Below are 19,069 nucleotides of genomic sequence, written 5' to 3'. Positions count from 1 at the left end.
ACAAGTCATTGTGGACTTGGGACAATGCACGTAAAAAAGCACTTTTACCCCCAAGTTGACAGTCAGCTAGCCCACTTGATCTAAATCAGTTGGGTGAGTAAGTCTCCATAAACATCTATGTTTGTTACAGTCAATGGGAGGCAACTAACAATTGTACAGTGATTCATCAACTTACATATTTCCACTTGGTGAAGATCATGTCCTCTGGCGGGGCGGCCCCGTCGTTACACGGCACCTCGATGGTCTCTCCGTAGAGGCCGATGACAGTTGGTACGCCACACACTGACAGGAAGAAGAAGAAAAGGTTTTTAATTAAGCGTTATGGAACGAGAAGCTGTGGTATATCGAGTAATATAATTAATGTATTTTAATTGAACTATGTTTTATTGTAAATGTGTTCATCCGCTGAACAGTTGTTTATCGGTTGCTAAGCAACGGTAAGAATGTAACTTCGGGGGCGCTTAGGTGGCGTAGCGGGTTAAGCGCTGACCACCGGGTCCCCGGTTCGATTCCGGCCGGGGACATATCCTGCATGTCATCCCTCCTCTCTCTCTCACCCATCCTTCCTGTCTAAATCTTCACTGTAACTGTCAATAAAAAATGTTAATATGAGTGGGACTGGGCACTCAGAAAAAAAAAGAAAAAAGAATGTAACTTCGATCATAACGGTAATATATACAAACACAGAGTAATATGAAAAGATGTGTAAAAATTCCATTCAGCCGTGCGTATATCATGGATATCGGCACGGCTGGAACGCAAACTGACCAATAGAGACAATGGACCGGATCTATCTGTTGTAGACTTAAATTAAGGCATAAAAGGAAAATGTACATGTGCTCTGTCTGGAAACGGTTAAAAACCAGAAAGGTAACTGCAACTCTGCAACACCCAGTGATGAAGTCCAAGACCATGTGACTAGGGCGGCTATGTAGCTCAGCCGGTAGAGCCGGAGTCTAACGATCGCAAGAGTCGGCAGCGGTTCGCAGCGGTTTGAATCACGCTGGCCACGTGTCGAAGTGTCCCTGAGCAAGGCACTAAACCCCTAATTGCTCCAGGGTCTCCTTCAATGCCTCTGAACCCTTGCCTAGATTATGCCCTCTCTAGAGCATAAATACATTTTGTTGTACTCAATGACAAACTTTGAATCCCTTTTCCTTTCCTTTCCTATTTTGTTTTGCTAGGAGTTTAGTCACCTAGCTTAGTCACTAGGTGACATGTTTTACACAAGTGTTGTGCATTGGCTAAAGCAAGTGATGTTGTTTGAACCCTTAAAACCACTGCATTCACTTGTCTGCTTTATGCCTGAAGAAGGTCTATGACCGAAAACTTGCAATAAACAATGTAAAAAAAATGTGCACAGTGTTTGAGTTATGTTGCACTCTACTGATACTCTTCAGTTCCAGCACCTCAGCAAAGTTTGATAACGGATGAGCAGTGGTATTTTCACTATTTGGTGGGGAGTTTTCTAAAAGGTGGAAAGGCCTGAAAGTGTGATGGTGTTTGGTCAACAACAACAACAACAACAACAACAACAACAACAACAACACCCTAGCGAAGCAGCTATGTCCCCCTGAGCCATCCCTAACCATTCCCTCCCAGTGACACCGACCGACCAGCCAATGAGATGAGACCCTACTCACAACGAGAGGAGGAAGATGAATGGGGGTCAGGGCAGGGGACCAGAGCTGGAGGGTGTTTCACAGTCCAAACAACTTCCATAAGTCCTTTTTTTGTATTCAACTTTTCACCCCCCGGGGGTTTACATTCTGGTCATACCATGAATTATTGGCACCACAAATGAATCGTGGCCAGCCAGGAAGTGACATTTTTGCACTTACTCCAGTAGCCTCATGTACTATTCTATTTACACTCTCAATGCCCCACGCGGTAAGTGAATAACGATACTGATGAATAGATGCATGTGATTTTGGCTCCCTAATACAAGACGCAAGGCATAAGAGAGCTTACATTGAAGTACAGATATATTATATACTTAGAGTGTTCTAAATATATCAACTTAAAAAGGAAGGACAACCAGTTAAAATGAGACAAAACTATTATCTTATTGAACAGAGGAGCAGAGCTTGGAATTTTAAGCTATTTTTATTACATTTGTACCAATAAAGAGTAGATATCGTTCCATGGAGAAAATGTCATTCTCCCGGGATTAATTTAGCACAAAATCGAAGTTAATGACTTCTATGATGTTTGCTTTTCAAGGTTGTTCTGCTTCATCAAAGTGTACACTGACTGTACAGTATATGCACACATTGAGAAACTTGTTCAGCAAAGTAAGAGCAGAGTAGGCGGTAACCATGGAAACCGGCTAAAACGCACTCTTATTAATGCTCTCTGGGTAAGGGAGAGGAGGAAGGGGAAGAGAAGGGAAGGGAATAATGGACCTGTTTGAACAGCGCCGTCTCAACCAAGCCCCGGGACCATTATGGAGAGTCCAGGTGTGAGCTTCCCTGAGTACACACACACACACACACACACACACACACACACACACACACACACACACACACTAAGACCCTTATTATGTCTGGGGAGTCCTGTCTGGTGTGGGCTGGTGTGAAAAGCAGCAGCATATCCCTTTTAGCCTTCTACCTCAGCAGGTGTGGAACACCACGACAACACAACCGGAAGAGGGGGGGGGGGGAGAGGGTGAGAGGGAGGAGGAGAGGGAGGAGAGGCCATTTCCCCCCCCAGCCTAGTGGTCTAATCAGAGACAGTTTAAATGCCAAACATTATAGAAATGACACAAAATTGTTGTTGCCTACAGGGTCTGGTGGAAAAGGTGCTCAATTAGGACGTTAGGTTTTTTTCTTCTGAAAGTGCAGATTGATTGTAAGCGTTCACATGATGTGTCATACGTTGAGTGGGCTCTTAAAAACAAATGTAAAAAAAAAAAAAAATCTTAAGAGAAGATTTGCGCGACTTGTTGAGAATCGCTGACATGCAGAGCTTTATCCACCAGACCGAGTCACATATGGAACCCGTGAGTTTGGCATCTGATCTCCAGTCAACTGTTCATTTCCAAACAGCCACAGGAGAGCAATCAACAAAAACTGGAGTATGTAGGAATGTTTCACTGTATTATCATCTGGATTTATCTCAATAACTAGAGAGAGAGAGAGAGAGAGAGAGAGAGAGAGAGAGAGAGAGAGAGAGAGAGAAGAGAGGAAGAGAGAGAGAGAGAGAGAGAGAGAGAGAAGAGAGGAAGAGAGAGAGAGAGAGAGAGAGAGAGAGAGAAGAGAGAAGAGAGAAGAGAGAAGAGAGAAGAGAGAAGAGAGAAGAGAGAAGAGAGAAGAGAGAAGAGAGAAGAGAGAAGAGAGAAGAGAGAAGAGAGAAGAGAGGAAGAGAGGAGAGAGAGAGAGAGAGAGAGAGAGAGAGAGAGAGAGAGAGAGAGAGAGAGCGAGAGAGAGAGAGAGAGAGAGAGAGAGAGAGAGAGAGAGAGCGAGAGAGAGAGAGAGAGAGAGAGAGAGAGAGAGAGAGAGAGAGAGAGAGAGAGAAGCTGCTGATAACACACTGCAGGGCCCTCAGAAATACAGTAACAAGGGAAAAATCTGTATGTTAAGTGGTGGTACTTTGGTCGATGACCAATGAATGCCAGTCACCTTGAAACATAACAAATGCATCCCAAGCAGAAGTCGCCTTTTTCACAAAGAACATCAGCCATTACTGACCTGCGGTGATGTCATTCTTTGTTCTCGCTGAGGAAAGATGTATGAACTTGAATATGAATCTTACCATTGTACAACACCATGACAAAGTAGCAACTCAGTGACACAAAGAGACACAACCTGCTTTTTAGAATGGGAGTGTTGAAGAATTGTGCACATACACAGCTTTTAGTTTAGCTTGTGTGTTGGGAGCCGTGAGCACTTAAGCAAGCATTCAGAAATGCTACCATTAGCTTATGTGAATATACAGTTAGCTATTATATATAGTTATTGATGTACACATTCACGAAGGATCACATAGAGCTCATAATAGTGTTGGGATAATGTACGGTGGGATAATGTACCATTTCATTGCATGTGCTTCAGCTAACACCTATTGTTGTAATACCATCAATACATCCATCCATCCATCTATCCACCCACCCATCCATCCATCCACCCATCCATCCATCCATCCACCCATCCATCCATCCATCCATCCATCCACCCATCCATCAATACATCCATCCACCCATCCATCCACCCACCCACCCATCCATCCATCCACCCATCCATCCATCCACCCATCCATCCATCCACCCATCAATACATCCATCCACCCACCCACCCATCCATCCATCCATCCATCCATCCACCCATCCATCCATCCATCCATCAATACCGCCATCCACCCATCCATCCACCCATCCATCCATCCATCCATCCATCCATCCATCCACCCATCCATCCACCCATCCATCCATCCATCCATCCATCCATCCATCGTCAATACACTCACCTCATCTTCAAACTCTCTGAGGTCACCACCATTGCAGATACAGAAACCCTAAGAGACTTCTATTTCCTCCATTCACCCCTCACAACGCCCACAATCTGCCTGGTTTTGCCCCCGGCCACACCAGTCCTGTAAACTACAGATTGAACTAGGGATGCACCGAACATTCGGCCACCGAATGTATTCGGCCGAATATCGCAAAATAAAGCACATTCGGTATTCGGCCGAATGTGTGAAAACACCGAATGTTTACCACCGAATAGTGGGCGTGTTTTGATGATACTTGCCAGGTCATTCTTAGGGAAGAACTGACGATGAGTGAAGGGAAGTCCAGGGTAGAAGTAGACAGAGGGTTGATTGGGAGTGGAGACAGGTGTGCAGGTTTGGCTGAAGATCTAATTAGCGGGGACAAGCCTCAGCTGCGGCGGAGAGCACGCTGTGCTCGAGCTGTGGGGGCGGGGGAGGGTGTGTGAAGGCCCAGCCGTAACACTATGTCATTGAACCATACGGACATCAATACTTAAGCCACAACATACAGAATTATCAAAATCCTGTAGCATCTCTTTAAAGAGAGTTCACCTAATTAGTTAACTTGCAATCTTCCAAAGTATTTTGTAATAATATTATCATGGCACATCATTCTTGTTAACACAAGTCATGAATAAAGCTTCGGCCTACATTGATGAAAGATTTTCTTTCAGCAGCTATTCAGGGAAAACAAAAACATTTAATTTGACTGATTTATTTTATTTATTGTGCTTTGTTGGTATAGACTGATGTCTGCTGGAATGTTCAATAAAAGTTATTTTTTTTTCAATCTCAATTTCTTTCTTTGAGAAGCATGAATAAAAAGCAAAATGTATTTAGTTTATGCAATGATAAAATTAAAAACTGCCGATACACATTCGGTATTCGGTATTCGGCCAAGTGTTTCCTTAAATTCGGCTTCGGCCTCGGCCAAGAATTTTCATTTCGGTGCATCCCTAGATTGGACCAATGGTTTCTCTATGGGAGTCATCCTTTGACAGACAACATAGAAGACACTGCATCACATTCAAACTCCTCCTGCTCACCTACAAACCCCTCCACGGCCTGGCCCCCCAATACCTCTCTGATCTCCTCCACCACTACACCCCATCCAGAACTCTGAGGTCCTCTAAAACAGGCTCCTCATCCAACCCAGCGCCAAACTCCGGAGAGACTTCCGTGTGGTAGCCCCCACCCTCTGGAACTCTCTACCCAAGGATATCTGCGACTCTCCAACCCTGGACATATTCAAAGCTGCCCTTAAAACCCCCCTATTCACCACTGCATTCAACCTGTAGTCTGCATGTCAGCTTACTAGTTCATTCTGTTTCTTGTTTTGTGTGTTTGTCTCTCTGGCTCTGTTCTGTTTGTCCCATTCCCTTGTAAAGCGACCTTGGGTTTGTGAAAGGCGCTATATAAATACAAGTTATTATTATTATTATTATTATTATTATTATTATTAAGACAAGGGTGTATGTGTACATGTCCTTCTCACATTTCTCTTTTCGTACAGAACTGTTCTGAAGGGTTGAACTTTTGACTTTTGTCTGTTTAGCCAAATAGAAACAGCGACACTGTTCCAAACGCCACGTCCACCCAACAAATCAGATAGTGACATACCTACTGTGTGGCCAGGGGCTAAATATATTCTTATGTCAACATTTGTGATGTACATCGCATGAATGTTTTCTTAACATAGGCGGTCTGCATCTCACAGTTGAACATCATTTAGATTATTTTCCATCGTCTCTTGGCAACAAGGCATTGAATCAAAACACCTTTTACATAATGTGTTTAAATAATGTTTTTAAGACATCCCTGCACCATACCTTTTTCAGTCATGACCACTATACAACGATACAACCAAAAACAATTACAACATAGGTCCGTGGGGATGACTCAAATGAAAATCAGTACTGACAATGTGCTTTTTGAACGATTTCCTGTTTTTTTCATTGCTGTTGTTTTTCTTTGTCTGTTATAAAGCACTCATGTTGAAGGTCCTCAGACAGACATTATCGACAGTTCCCAGAATTTGAGCTGCAGCCAAAATTGGGCTAATGTAGCCGCTTGCTAGCCATTTCAGACTTCATAAGGATCCTAATAAGACACACCTGTAAATCAAGATACATCACAGACCAAAAGATAAAAACCCAACTTGTTTTAATAGTATGTAGGCAACCAAAACTACAACCTCTATATTCTGTTTTCTCCTTCGTTTAAAAGGGGGGGGGAGGACAGGAGTGAACAAAAACAGACCAAAGGCCCCCCAAAAAACGTTCAAAACAGCATAAAGTTCTTGAGGTCAAAGGGATAAAAGGCCCAAATCCAGCAGAGTCGACGGATTTGGGGCTATTCTCTCAGATATGAGTTCTGTTCCGGGCAGAGGAGAACTATGTATGACCTTTTATGGTGCAGTGGGAGGAGGGCAGGATAGCTGTAGCCTTGTTAGCCCTAGCCTAGCATCAGTCAGACAACTGATGATATACTTGCACTCCAGTGAATCGAACCTTACGGCTCTCACCTGATTGACATGCTCGCAATTATCGTCTAAATATAAAAGCTGTAATCTCATTTGAAAAAAGACGTAATTGAAAACAACTCTGCGTGCCAAGCCGAGGAAGGAAGTGTGAACGAGCAGATGGTAATTAGCATTAGCATGATCCACGGGGTCACATTAAGACCAAGTGCGTTTAACACATTACGAGTTTTCACAGGGGGGGTGTGAGACACTGACTCCCACAACAGTCCAACGTTATTCTGAACGTTGTTCAGGACTTGGGAACAAAGTGCCGCTGACCTCAAATGGTCCATCAACATTGTTTTCTAAAAGAGAATGATTGATGAACAGTCATTCTACGTCTGCATCCCTTTCTCTCGCAAAGACATGGAGTGGCATAGCTATGAGATCTAAGAGAAGGGGTCTGAAAAAGAGAACAGAGGCACTCTGATGAATTATTCTTAGCAGAGAACCGAGGCAGCCACCTCAGGAATAAAAGATAACTCATCTTGGCTGACACTGTGTGTGGTGCAAAAGTGCACAGGTAGATCTAATTTTAACTACAGGAGGACTTTGAATCTTATCTTTTCAACTCCTTTTGTAATCCTTATTTTTATTTATTCCTGAATTTTTAAACACGCAGGCCTGTGTTGTTTGGCTGGTTCCCTCTGGGGACCTGGGTATTCGGTATCAGTACTTCAAAAGGACGCACTTGTACCATATGCAAGGTTGAACATCCTTCTCAAAAAGAGTAGTAGCCGAGGTTGTCAGGTTTGGTATAGGATGAGTGGACCCAGGTGCATTGCACAGAAAGAGGGAGACAGAAGGCAGCGATATAAAAATAAACGTTTCTTTACTAAAGAAAATAGTACTTTAAAAACAGGAAAACACAAAACACAAACAGAAATAGTAAATGGCTAAAGGTAGCGGACTTAACTCGAAAACAATAACAAAGTCTAATTAGTTGAGCTTGTAATATCAAAGGGCTTAATTTCTGAGCAGAACGTACTAGTGAAACACACACTGTGAAGACTAAGTGGGGGGGGGGGGGGGGGTGAGGGCATAAGTGAACATCAAACACAGGTGCAAGTAATAAGTCTATAACGATGAGTGAGAAAGCACGGTGGGCGGGCGGAGGGAATTGCGACCCCATCTGTAACACCAAAGTATTAAATGGACTGACTTATATAGCACCTTATTCCAAAGCGCTTTACAACGGCCTCTCATTCACCCATTCTCACACACATTCACACACCAATGGCGGCAACCTACCATGCAAGGCGTCGGCCCGCTTATTGGGCTTATTGGGAGCAATTTGGGGTTCAGTGTCTTGCCCAAGGACACTTCCACATGTGGCCAGCCGGGGCTCGAACCGCCAATCTGCCAACCTTGCGATCATTAGACGCCGGCTCTACCTCCTGCGCCACAGCCGCCCCAGGGTCAGTCTTTCCCCCCAGATAAAGTTCCTTGCACTTCATGGATAGTTTGTCCCCTTTAAAAATGCCAATCGAGCAGCCATATGCACATCAACCTTAGATGACGATATCTGTCTCTACAACCATCTCTATCGACAGACACACAGTCACCTGTGCTGCTTAAACTGGAAAGGGGTGTAAGGACAAATCACCTGCCAGTCCAGGGTTTTTGTTCCTACTAGCAAGTTAATGGAGGTAATTGCAGCTATATCAGAACATTTTGGAAGTGTCAGTTTAAACAGTGAACGAATATCTAACCAACATTATGGGAATGAATACACAAATCAGACTTGTTTTATTTTGACCAAAACTAGGAGACGAAAAAAGCCTCTGAAAACGGTCCCTTTAATAGAAATGTATTTCAGCAGGCTTTTAGACAGCCTTTCACATCATAATTCATCTGCAGGCCTTCAGACATTTCAAAGGAGCCCAGAGATGGAGTTTGCGATGCATGGAGCAGCTGGGTTAGGGGGTTTTGTGTGACATTGTTTGGCCAATAAGTTGTCTTGACAGGGATAGTGAATTTCTTTTGAGTTTAGATTTGAAGGGGTTAGTACGGGTTATTTCTTCTATCTGACCTAGTGGAATTGCTTTTTTTTTAATTTATTTTTTATTATCATTCTTTCTGTATTATTTGACTTACTTATAATTTGTTACCCCCATAACAGACATAAAGAACAACAACAACAACAACAGTCAGAGTCACTCAACCTGCCACCTGCCGTCTCTCTCCCCACCTAGTGGGACTGCGGTCATGGGACGTACTTGGCAATAAAACTCCAGGAATGCCCAGGTGTCTTAATAACCTGCTACAATAAGGAAGAGGCGTGCACCTGACTTAGAGATTCGGCAAGCTTCACCCACGACTTATGACTAAACGAACAGCTAATGACTATTCCATATAGGACAGAGGGGAGAGGAGGAAGGGTGGCTATTTTTGTCAAATACTGTTGTTCCTGCGTCTGTTCTGCTGTCCACTGTACCAAATCAATAAGACTGTGGCCTGGGGTGGTCCAGTGGTCCAGCACCGCGGTCTACAGTGCACACATCTACCCATGTCGACAGGGGTTCGAATCCGGCCCGTGCCGTGCTGACATACTCTCTCTCTCCCTTCTTCTCATTACTTTCCTGTCTGTCTTCACTATATCTGTCCAATGAAATGAAACATATGAGTGGGACTGCCTCACTCAGAAACAAGAATAACTTCCTCCTCAAAATCAAACATGCCAACTGGGTTTAACTGAACTTAACACAGTTAATCTCAAAACCAACACAGCCTAACTTGAAGAATCCAGATAAATCCACCGCGCTAGACATACCTCTAACAACCAGACTGACAACTAACACTGAAAACGTTATTAAGAACACTATACTGAGACTGGATAGGGCCTCCTTTTGCTCTCAAAACAGCCTCAATTCTTCATGGCATTGATTCCACAAGATGTGGGAAACATTCCTCTGAGATTCTTTGTGGTCCATGATGACATGATTGCGTCACGCAATTCCTGCAGGTGTTCTATTGGATTCAGATGCGGTGGCTGGCTGGGAAGGCCACTGAAGAACACTGAACTCATTGTCATGATCGTGAAACCAGTTTGCGACGACTTTTGCAATACTCAAACAGGATGTGTCCTTCAAGCGAATGAATGATTGTTATTAACAGGCCTAAAGTGTGCCAAGAAAACATTCCCCACACCATTACGCCACCTGAATGAATGAGAAGGTGTACAGGTGTTCTTAATGATGTGCTCAGTGAGTGTTTTTTGCAAATGACATAAGCGATCACTGTCTGATAGCCTGCATTAGAGACGGAAGGATAAAAGAAATGTGCTCCACGCTTCATTACAAAAATAAATGTTCAACATTTTAGCTAGCTAGGTTTCTGTAGAGATTCTGTATCCATGACATGAAGTTCCTGTAACACACACACACACACACACACACACACACACACACACACACACACACACACACATATGTCTAAGCATGTCCCACTTATAAATAAATACCTGGCCATTTGGTTTGACAAAGACTTGAAGTTCAGAAAGCATACGGAGGAGCTTGTTAAAACGCTAAGCGTTAAGGTGGGCTTCTTTGATAGGAATAGATTGTGGTCTTTCTCTGAATAACAGAAAGCAAATTGCCTAATCAACGTGCATGCCTGGGCTTGATTACGGTGATATCATCTGTCAAAACGCAGCAGCCACTAAAGCAAAACAATCCAAACCTGAGCAGAGACTTTCTGCACATGTACATTTTCACAGGATGTGCAGCGAGCACAGATCTCCTATTGTACATTCTGCACGGACCCAAGTGGACCCAAGGAACGTACAAACCAGCCTTTAAAGGGGTAGTGAAGTATTTCAGGAGACAAACAGAAGGGAAAGTTTTCAGTGTTCATCAAAAGTCAGGCTACAATTAAATAGCTTTTAAGCCACATGTGGCACCAAATTAATAGTATCCAACCCGCCCGGGAGGCTAGAATTAGTTTCAAACCCCGCTTTCTAATCTTGCCCCTACACGCCTGCCTTTTTATCGATGCAGATGGCAGAGTTCTCAACATTCCTCTGCCGACTGTAAACATTGTGAAAACACGTTACTGAAGACTTGGACTTCTGAGAGCAAACGTCTGCCTTGCAAAAGTTTTACGACTCTGTTTTAGCAAGAGAAAGTGGAGCGAGTGGCTGCAAGGTACAGACGCACCCCAGAGGTAGCGAACAGAACATGAGATAATAATAATAATAATAATAATTCATTATATTTATAAAGAGCTTTGCAATGACTCAAAGACGCTGACAGTATGGGTACACAGAAAACACGGAAACAACAAGCAACAGATAACGTGAGCACATAGGACACAGTATTGACGAACAGGCACAACAGGAAACAAATAACACAGCAATGTCCAGGAGAGGGGGGGGGGGGGGGGTGGCAGGGTATATGAAGCAAGGCCCCCCCCTCTAAAGCTGGCACACACACAAACACATGGGAGGTTTTGCCAGATTGTTGAAGACAACAGCGGGGGGAGACAGCAGACATCCTAACCCCGCTGTCAACTCTGAGGAGCGGCGGCCATGACAGGCTGTCTCGCTGAAGCGACGTGTCTCTGTCCAGTAAACACTGTCAACCGCTTCAGTTGGACAACAGCAGCATTTATTTGTTGTTTGACGTTAAGAATAATTCCTTCTAGCATCTACCAAAATAGTCACACTTGCCAACTGCCACTGTCACATGTTCCAATGTTCTGGTCCACACTGTATCAGAGGGGGCACCATAAAAGACACACAGACACTTCTGTAGGGTTATGGGTCAAAGGTTAAGTGTTTGCATGTGGATGGGGGCTGTTGTGTGTACATTGTGGGGGGGGTTAAGTGGCCCATTCAGAGGCTCGGGGTGATGCCAACCAGGGACAGGCAGGGGGCCGTACCAGGGATGTGGAAACAACACAGAGGTTTCAAATTTGGATTTGCGATAAGCTCCTGCAGCTGGGCTTTTCAAGTTAGACAGGTTTCTCTCAAGTTAGTATTCTTGGTCGTGCATCTTGGTTGTGGTTAGTGTGTGTGTGTGTGTGTGTGTGTGTGTGTGTGTGTGTGTGTGTGTGTGTGTGTGTGTGTGTGTTGTGTGTGTGACTGTGCGTGTGTGTGTGTGTGTGTGTGTGTGTGCGTGCATGTTGTGTGTGTGACTATGCGTGTGTATGTGGTGTGTGCGTGTGTGTGCGTGTGTTGTGTGTGTGTGTGCGTGCGTGTGACTGTGCGTATGTGTGTGTGTGTGTGTGTGTGTGTGTGTGTGTGTGTGTGTGCGTGCGTGTGTGCGTGCGTGTCTGTGTTTGGGGTTGGGGGGTTTGTTTTCAGCTCTCTCTCAATCTTTGAGAGACTGAACCGACCATGGGAGTTCCTGGGCTTTTGCAGATCAATGTTGGCAGTCCCAGCTCAGCACAAAAGTGTCAGTCTGCATGGAGAGATTGTGCCTCCATTGATAAGGCGGAGCATGGGGCAGCATTTCAAATGCAAGTCTCCTCAGACCCTGCCAGGCAGCTCTCCGGAGGACCATTCATCTACTGTTTGTTTGCCAAACTCAAGTCTCTTTACCGTGGCCGTGGCGGTGGTCATTTCATCCACAAAGGCCTCTAAGTAGTTTGTTTTCTACTTGGGACCAAACTGGGCCTTCAAGGTGACCGAAGTGAACAGAAAAGTCACATATTATTCGGTGGATTCGGGGTCTTGAAGATAAAAAGGTATCTCGTTTGTCGTTAGCCTCGTAGCATAATTGCCCGAGTCATGCTTCACTTGTGGTCAGCCGAGTAGTCTTTGTATGTAGTGTCAAACATGCCCATGTCAAAGAGATGACTTGGGCAGATAGTGATTTTGGAATGTAACAAGCATTCTGATAGGCTGATGGCATCTGCAATAATGCACAGTGAATCAGCAGTGTTAGGAGAGTAGAGTTTCTGCAGATATGATCTCAATATGACTAAGGCAATTATGCTACGAGGCTAACGTTATGTAAGTCGCTTTGGGATAAGGCGTCTGCTTAAATGCCAAAAAATGTAAAAATGTAAATCTCTCCAATCTCTCTGCTACTGTACTCTGTCTCCCCCAGGCCTTTTGGACAGTGGGCGAACAGGTGTTGAGTTTTTTCTCAGCCGTCTGCAGGGTGAGTTATCTAACACAAACAAACAGCCCCCAATGATTATTCTGCTGACAGGTGTTCCGTTTTCATCCAGCTGCACCCAGGGCTGGGAGGTTTACACGGGGGCCGGCGGTTCCTCGCTCATAAGAATGAATTACTGTCATAAACAATAGATTGTTTTAAAATGTTGCATGTTTGTTTCTTTTTGTTTTCATACAGCATATTGCATTACCCAATAGCAGGAATGTAAATTAAGAATTATTAACAATTGTTTTTTGCTACCTTAACAATAACTTGCAGCATTAGTCATTGCTTCGTGTTTTAAGCTTACAGGATTTTGTAATGCAAGAATATACGCTATATATACTGTATATATATACATATATATAATATATTTATATATATATATACGTATACATACACATATGTATACACGAGGCCTAGTCCCACATAGTTATAGAGGATGGACTGGTGGTGTGAGGGCTTGTCCCTGAAAGGGCGTTATGTCCGTTATGATCAAATGTCTATTTTTCGACTATTGGTAGGCTAAGTATTGAACCTGGAATGTTCTAGGTGTTTGAATTTGCCACGTTCAAAGTCCACCGACACTCCCATTTACTGCCCCGCCTACTGGTCCCAAGTTTGTGTTGGTCAAGCAGACGCACGTTGCAGTGACACCAAATTACCGAAACAGTCATTGCACGTGGCACCTGCACCCTAACCCTGCTACACCCTAACCCTGACCCCTAACCCTGCTACACCCTAACTCTGCTACTACACCCTAACCCTAACCCTGCACCCTAACCCTGCTACACCCTAACCCTGCCACACCCTAACCCTGCTACACCCTAACCCTGACCCCTAACCCTGCTACACCCTAACTCTGCTACTACACCCTAACCCTAACCCTGCACCCTAACCCTGCTACACCCTAACCCTGCCACACCCTAACCCTGCCACACCCTAACCCTGCTACACCCTAACCCTGCCACACCCTAACCCTGCTACACCCTAACCCTGCCACACCCTAACCCTGCCACACCCTAACCCTGCCACACCCTAACCCTGCCACACCCTAACCCTGCCACACCCTAACCCTGCTACACCCTAACCCTGCTACACCCTAACCCTGCCACACCCTAACCCTGCCCCCTAACCCTGCCACACCCTAACCCTGCTACACCCTAACCCTGCCCCCTAACCCTGCCACACCCTAACCCTGCCACACCCTAACCCTGCTACACCCTAACCCTGCCCCCTAACCCTGCTACACCCTAACCCTGCTACACCCTAACCCTGCTACACCCTAACCCTGCCCCCTAACCCTGCCACACCCTAACCCTGCTACACCCTAATCCCCTGACTCTGTGCAGAACTCTTCTTTAGCGGAAGCAAACTGGAGAGGTTTTATGTTCCCTATGGTTCTCTGGCACACCTCCATGCTGCAATCAACATAAATCTAATCATCAAAGGAGAACAACCATGGGCAGAATAAGGGAAAAGGAATAACATTCATTCGTATGTCAAAATACTAATTTGATTTGAGTTGCGTATCAGCCCGATTCCTTTCCCATCTGCTTCTGTTGATTTAGGTGTTCTATGTTCCGTGGTCCTGGATGTATGCACCAGAGCTGACAACATACAGACCAGATGTGTAAAATGCCCTCAGAACAGTTTCCAAACTGGTTCCTTGAACTACAAATCAGGACACCAGTCCTGGGACCTTCTATGAACAAATCATTTTCACACCGACCAAATGCAGATTGCCATTAGAATTATATTGCAATTATCATTTTCTTGTGGTTCATTCCAACATTGCAACAACTAATACCTGAAACAGTTTGATCATCACCACTTTTATAATTATAGGGGACGTCACTAAATGGTGGATTCAAGATGGTTTCTTGGATAAAGACAAATGAATAGCACCTTTCACAACCAAGGACAGAACTCTAAACAGAGTCACAATAGAATAGAACTCTAAACAGAGTCACAATAGAATAGAACTACAAACAGAGGCACAATAGAATAAAACTACAAACAGAGGCACAATAGAATAGAACTACAAACAGAGGCACAATAGAATAGAACTCTAAAGAGAGGCACAATAGAATAAAACTACAAACAGAGGCACAATAGAATAGAACTCTAAAGAGAGGCACAATAGAATAGAACTCTAAACAGAGACACAATAGAATAGAACTCTAAACAGAGGCACAATAGAATAGAACTACAAACAGAGACACAATAGAATAGAACTACAAACAGAGGCACAATAACAGAGAGCTGGATGGTGGCGAGAGGAATGTGGGCGTGGCTAAAGCGCTAATGGAAGTGTGAAGTAATGAAACCATGTGACAGTCATGTGACCGTCATTAGAGAGAAGGGAAAAGGGAACGGACAGTCCCGCGGCTGTGGTGTAGGAGGTAGAGCCGGCGTCTAATGATCGCACGGTCGCCAGATCGGCGGTTCGAACCCTGGCTGGCCACATGTCGAGGTGTCCTTGGGCAAGACACTGAACCCCCAAAATTGCTCCCAATGAGTGGGCCTTGCATGGCGCCTTGCATGGTAGCTTGCCGACCATTGGTGTGTGAATGTGTGTGTGAACGGGTGAATGAGAGGCTGTTTGGAAACTTTGGACTAAGGTGCTATATAAGTCAATCCATTTACTATTTTATTTACCAGTAGTCTTTGCTCTATCCCTTGCATCTCTCTCTGCCTTCTCAAAATCATTTGGATCAGAATATCGTCACATAGAGGGAGACTTATTGCTAGTGGGATGCACCTTTCCATTACTGAGTTAACTGAGGTAAGATAGCCGCATTCTAGCTTCCTTTCATCCTTTATCACGCCACTGAGTCATGAAGACCTAAAAAAAGAAAGAAAGAAAGACAGACCAAAATACAAACATAGAGAAGAATGGGGCCGTGAACTGAGAGTAGGTACAACAAAAATAAAAACAGCCCTTTCCACTTGTCTGTCAGGGCTGCAACATAATAGCACTCTATAATAGTGGCCATCCTTTTGCGAATTTTCCTTGGCCTTGAAGATTCCAGGAAGCCCTCAAACAATGAAAAGCCTGTGAGATGACCCCCAAAAGCTTCTTCCATCCATCTCCCTGACCTACATGAACCACCATCTAACTAACTCAGTGTGGGCCCATTCAACAGCAACAACACTGGGTAGAAAACATACCCCTAGCAACAACAACAATTGCCAGAAAGCTTTCTGCTACTGGGAGATCATCATGGTCCAATCTGAAGTCTGCAGGTAAGAGCAATAGAGCTATGTTTCTTCTTCTGCTTCTCGTGCTAAACCATTAGAGTCATCTTAGAGGCTGACACCCAACCCAACAAATAATCTTAGATCATCGGCACCCCTCTCCCAATAGAGCCAATACTACCAATAGAGCCAATAAAATGACCTCTGACCCCTCCCACCCTGCTCACCACCTGTTCCAACTGTTGCCCTCTGGGCGGCGCTACCGAACCCCTGGCCACCAAAACATCCCGTTTCAAAAACAAATAATTCCCCTCTGCTATAAGGACTCTCAACACCTGACTCACTGCACTAACCCTGCCAGATGTACTGCACTTCATAGTTGTACATATTGACTATGATTTTGTCTTGTGGTTATGTGTGTACATTGTCCATTGTGATAGTCATGTGTAATGTGTGTATGTTTGATGTATTTGACACTGCTGTATTGAGTTTTTTTCCCATCTGTACCGACAACAAATTCCACCGACCTTGGTCGTTAAACGATGCATTCATTCAGACGGAAGGAAAGACATAGGGCAGTATTACTGCAGTATTACATCACATGGCGGTCCCAGGGGTCAACCAACTGTGTTACTTTCTGATTCTGTCTGTTCTCTGTCTACCTACGGAGCGAGGGCTCATATGGGTAACACACGACATGAAGCAGATCTCTTAAGATAATGGTTGATTATATGAAAATGAGACACTCGTGGACTTGCAGTGTTTCCTCTACATGCATTTCATCGTGGCGGGCCGCCACGATGGAATTTCCTCCGCCACCATTCAGATTTCTCAACAACAACAAAAAAAAAAGATTTAGGCCGCTTTTCAGACTTTCACAGCGCTAGACACACCCACAAGCGCGAAGCGACGCGCTTGCAAAACTGTTTTGTGATTGGTCGAATAAATCTAGGCTGCGTCTAGTCTACAAACTACGATCCTCCACTCCTATCACCGTGGACACAGCAAGGAGCGAATTCCCGGGTAGAAATATTTCCTCTCCCCGCTGTCAGCGGTAAGCGGTACTTTCCTCCAGCAGCGGTAAATGAGGCACCCTTTGCGGCTTAATAACTTTGGTTCTCCGGGGGTTACGGTAAAAATTCCAACGGGTCCGGAAAGAGTCGTGGGAGACGATTTTTTTATTGACAACGGAATTACATGCTGGAAAAACATGCAGACACAGACAATAAGAGACACACGGGAGAAGTACAGGAAAACATTTTATTTTTTTGGGCCATCCTCGAGTTTTGGCTGAAATTACGTCGTTGTTTTGAGCGCGCGTGCGCGTTTCATGCGCGTGCACGCGAAAAAATCTCGCGCGCGCGGTCAAAGCTACCCGCCACCATTGTAAAAATTCCTGGAGGAAACACTTCCATCTGACCAGATGTGGGTGTAGTCCAGCCTCAGGGTGGATCAGTACTGAACAACCGAACATGAGTCTTTCCCATGGGAATAGTATTCTAACAGTATTCAGCTGCACAGCAGAATTTCATACCTTTCTGCATTCAAGGTGAAAAGAAAAGAGACATTTTATTTACAATTTCCAAAACCTCCCCTACATTTATCAGTGAATAGAGAAAAATGCCAGTGTGCAAAAATCTATAGTTAAAACTAGTCTTCGCCCAGTACATAGCTCATCTCCAATGTGAGCTGAAATGAAAAATGACACCCCCCCCCCCCGCCTGGAAACATCTCTCTTCTATCTCTTTACCTGCTGTTCCAAGGTCCACTGAGCCCGGGTCTTTTTTCACTCTGCAACCCCCCACAGTCCCTCTCTAAACCAGCTTAAGAAAAGGAACATGTCTAGAACGTACATCCTTTCTCTACTCCAATCTCACTAACGTAGGCTACATTATGTTATGTGCAGTATGCACAGTATGTGTGCAATTACTGTATAAGGCACAATGAAAGTTGATAACACTTCCTCATAATATTTCATAAGAAAGAGACTTTTTTTATGAAAAGTAAGAACACATGCACTCTCTCTTCTGAAAAAAGTACAGGTTCAAAATGAACTAGTTCCAAAAGAAACATTGCAGGCTTGCGAAGTCTTATTTTGGTAGTGGAAAAGGTTTAAAGATGGTTTAGTATAATAGATTATAATAGATAGATTTGCTGCGTAGTTGAAAGAAAGTGAGAGTTTAATGTTAAGGATGGTTTGGTTGGTTGGATGGATGGACGGTTGGTTGGTTGGTTGGTTGGTTGGTTGGATGGATGGATGGATGGATGGATGGTTGGAAGGATGGATGGATGGATGGATGGATGGATGGAAGGATGGATGGAAGGATGGATGGATGGATGGATGGAAGGATGGATGGATGGATGGATGGATGGATGGATGGATGGATGGAAGGATGGATGGATGGATGGATGGATGGATGGATGGAAGGATGGATGGATGGATGGAAGGATGGATGGATGGATGGATGGATGGATGGATGGATGGATGGATGGAAGGATGGATGGATGGATGGATATATGAAAGAGAGGGGGTATAAGGGGTTGAACTCCAAATTGCTCCCAATGAGCGGGCCGGCGCCTTGCATGGTAGCTTGCCGCCATTGGTGTGTGAATGTGTGTGTGAATGGGTGAATGAGAGGCCATTGAAAAGCGCTTTGGAATAAGGCTCTATATAAGTCAGTCTATATAAGTCAGTCGATTCCCGCTGGAACCATATATACTGAAATGTATGCACATACTCACTGCAATGTAA

General features: G+C 44.5%; 1 protein-coding gene across 1 annotated transcript in view; it reads right to left on the bottom strand.

Annotated features, from left to right (window-relative positions):
* alcama (activated leukocyte cell adhesion molecule a) overlaps positions 1-19,069 on the bottom strand; it is a gene marked incomplete at its 5' end in the record, with an annotated part of 77,482 nt that overhangs the window by 28,602 nt on the left and 29,811 nt on the right. The window contains one exon of the mRNA XM_080528108.1: positions 176-282. Within this exon, the coding sequence (XP_080384234.1) occupies positions 176-282 (107 nt within the window). The remainder of the gene's footprint in view (positions 1-175; positions 283-19,069) is intronic.

The sequence above is a fragment of the Nansenia antarctica genome (genome assembly GCF_963989245.1).
Source record: "Nansenia antarctica genome assembly, chromosome: 4".
In the NCBI taxonomy this organism is placed as follows: Eukaryota; Metazoa; Chordata; class Actinopteri; order Argentiniformes; family Microstomatidae; genus Nansenia; species Nansenia antarctica.
This window is presented reverse-complemented; position numbering and strand designations above follow the sequence as displayed.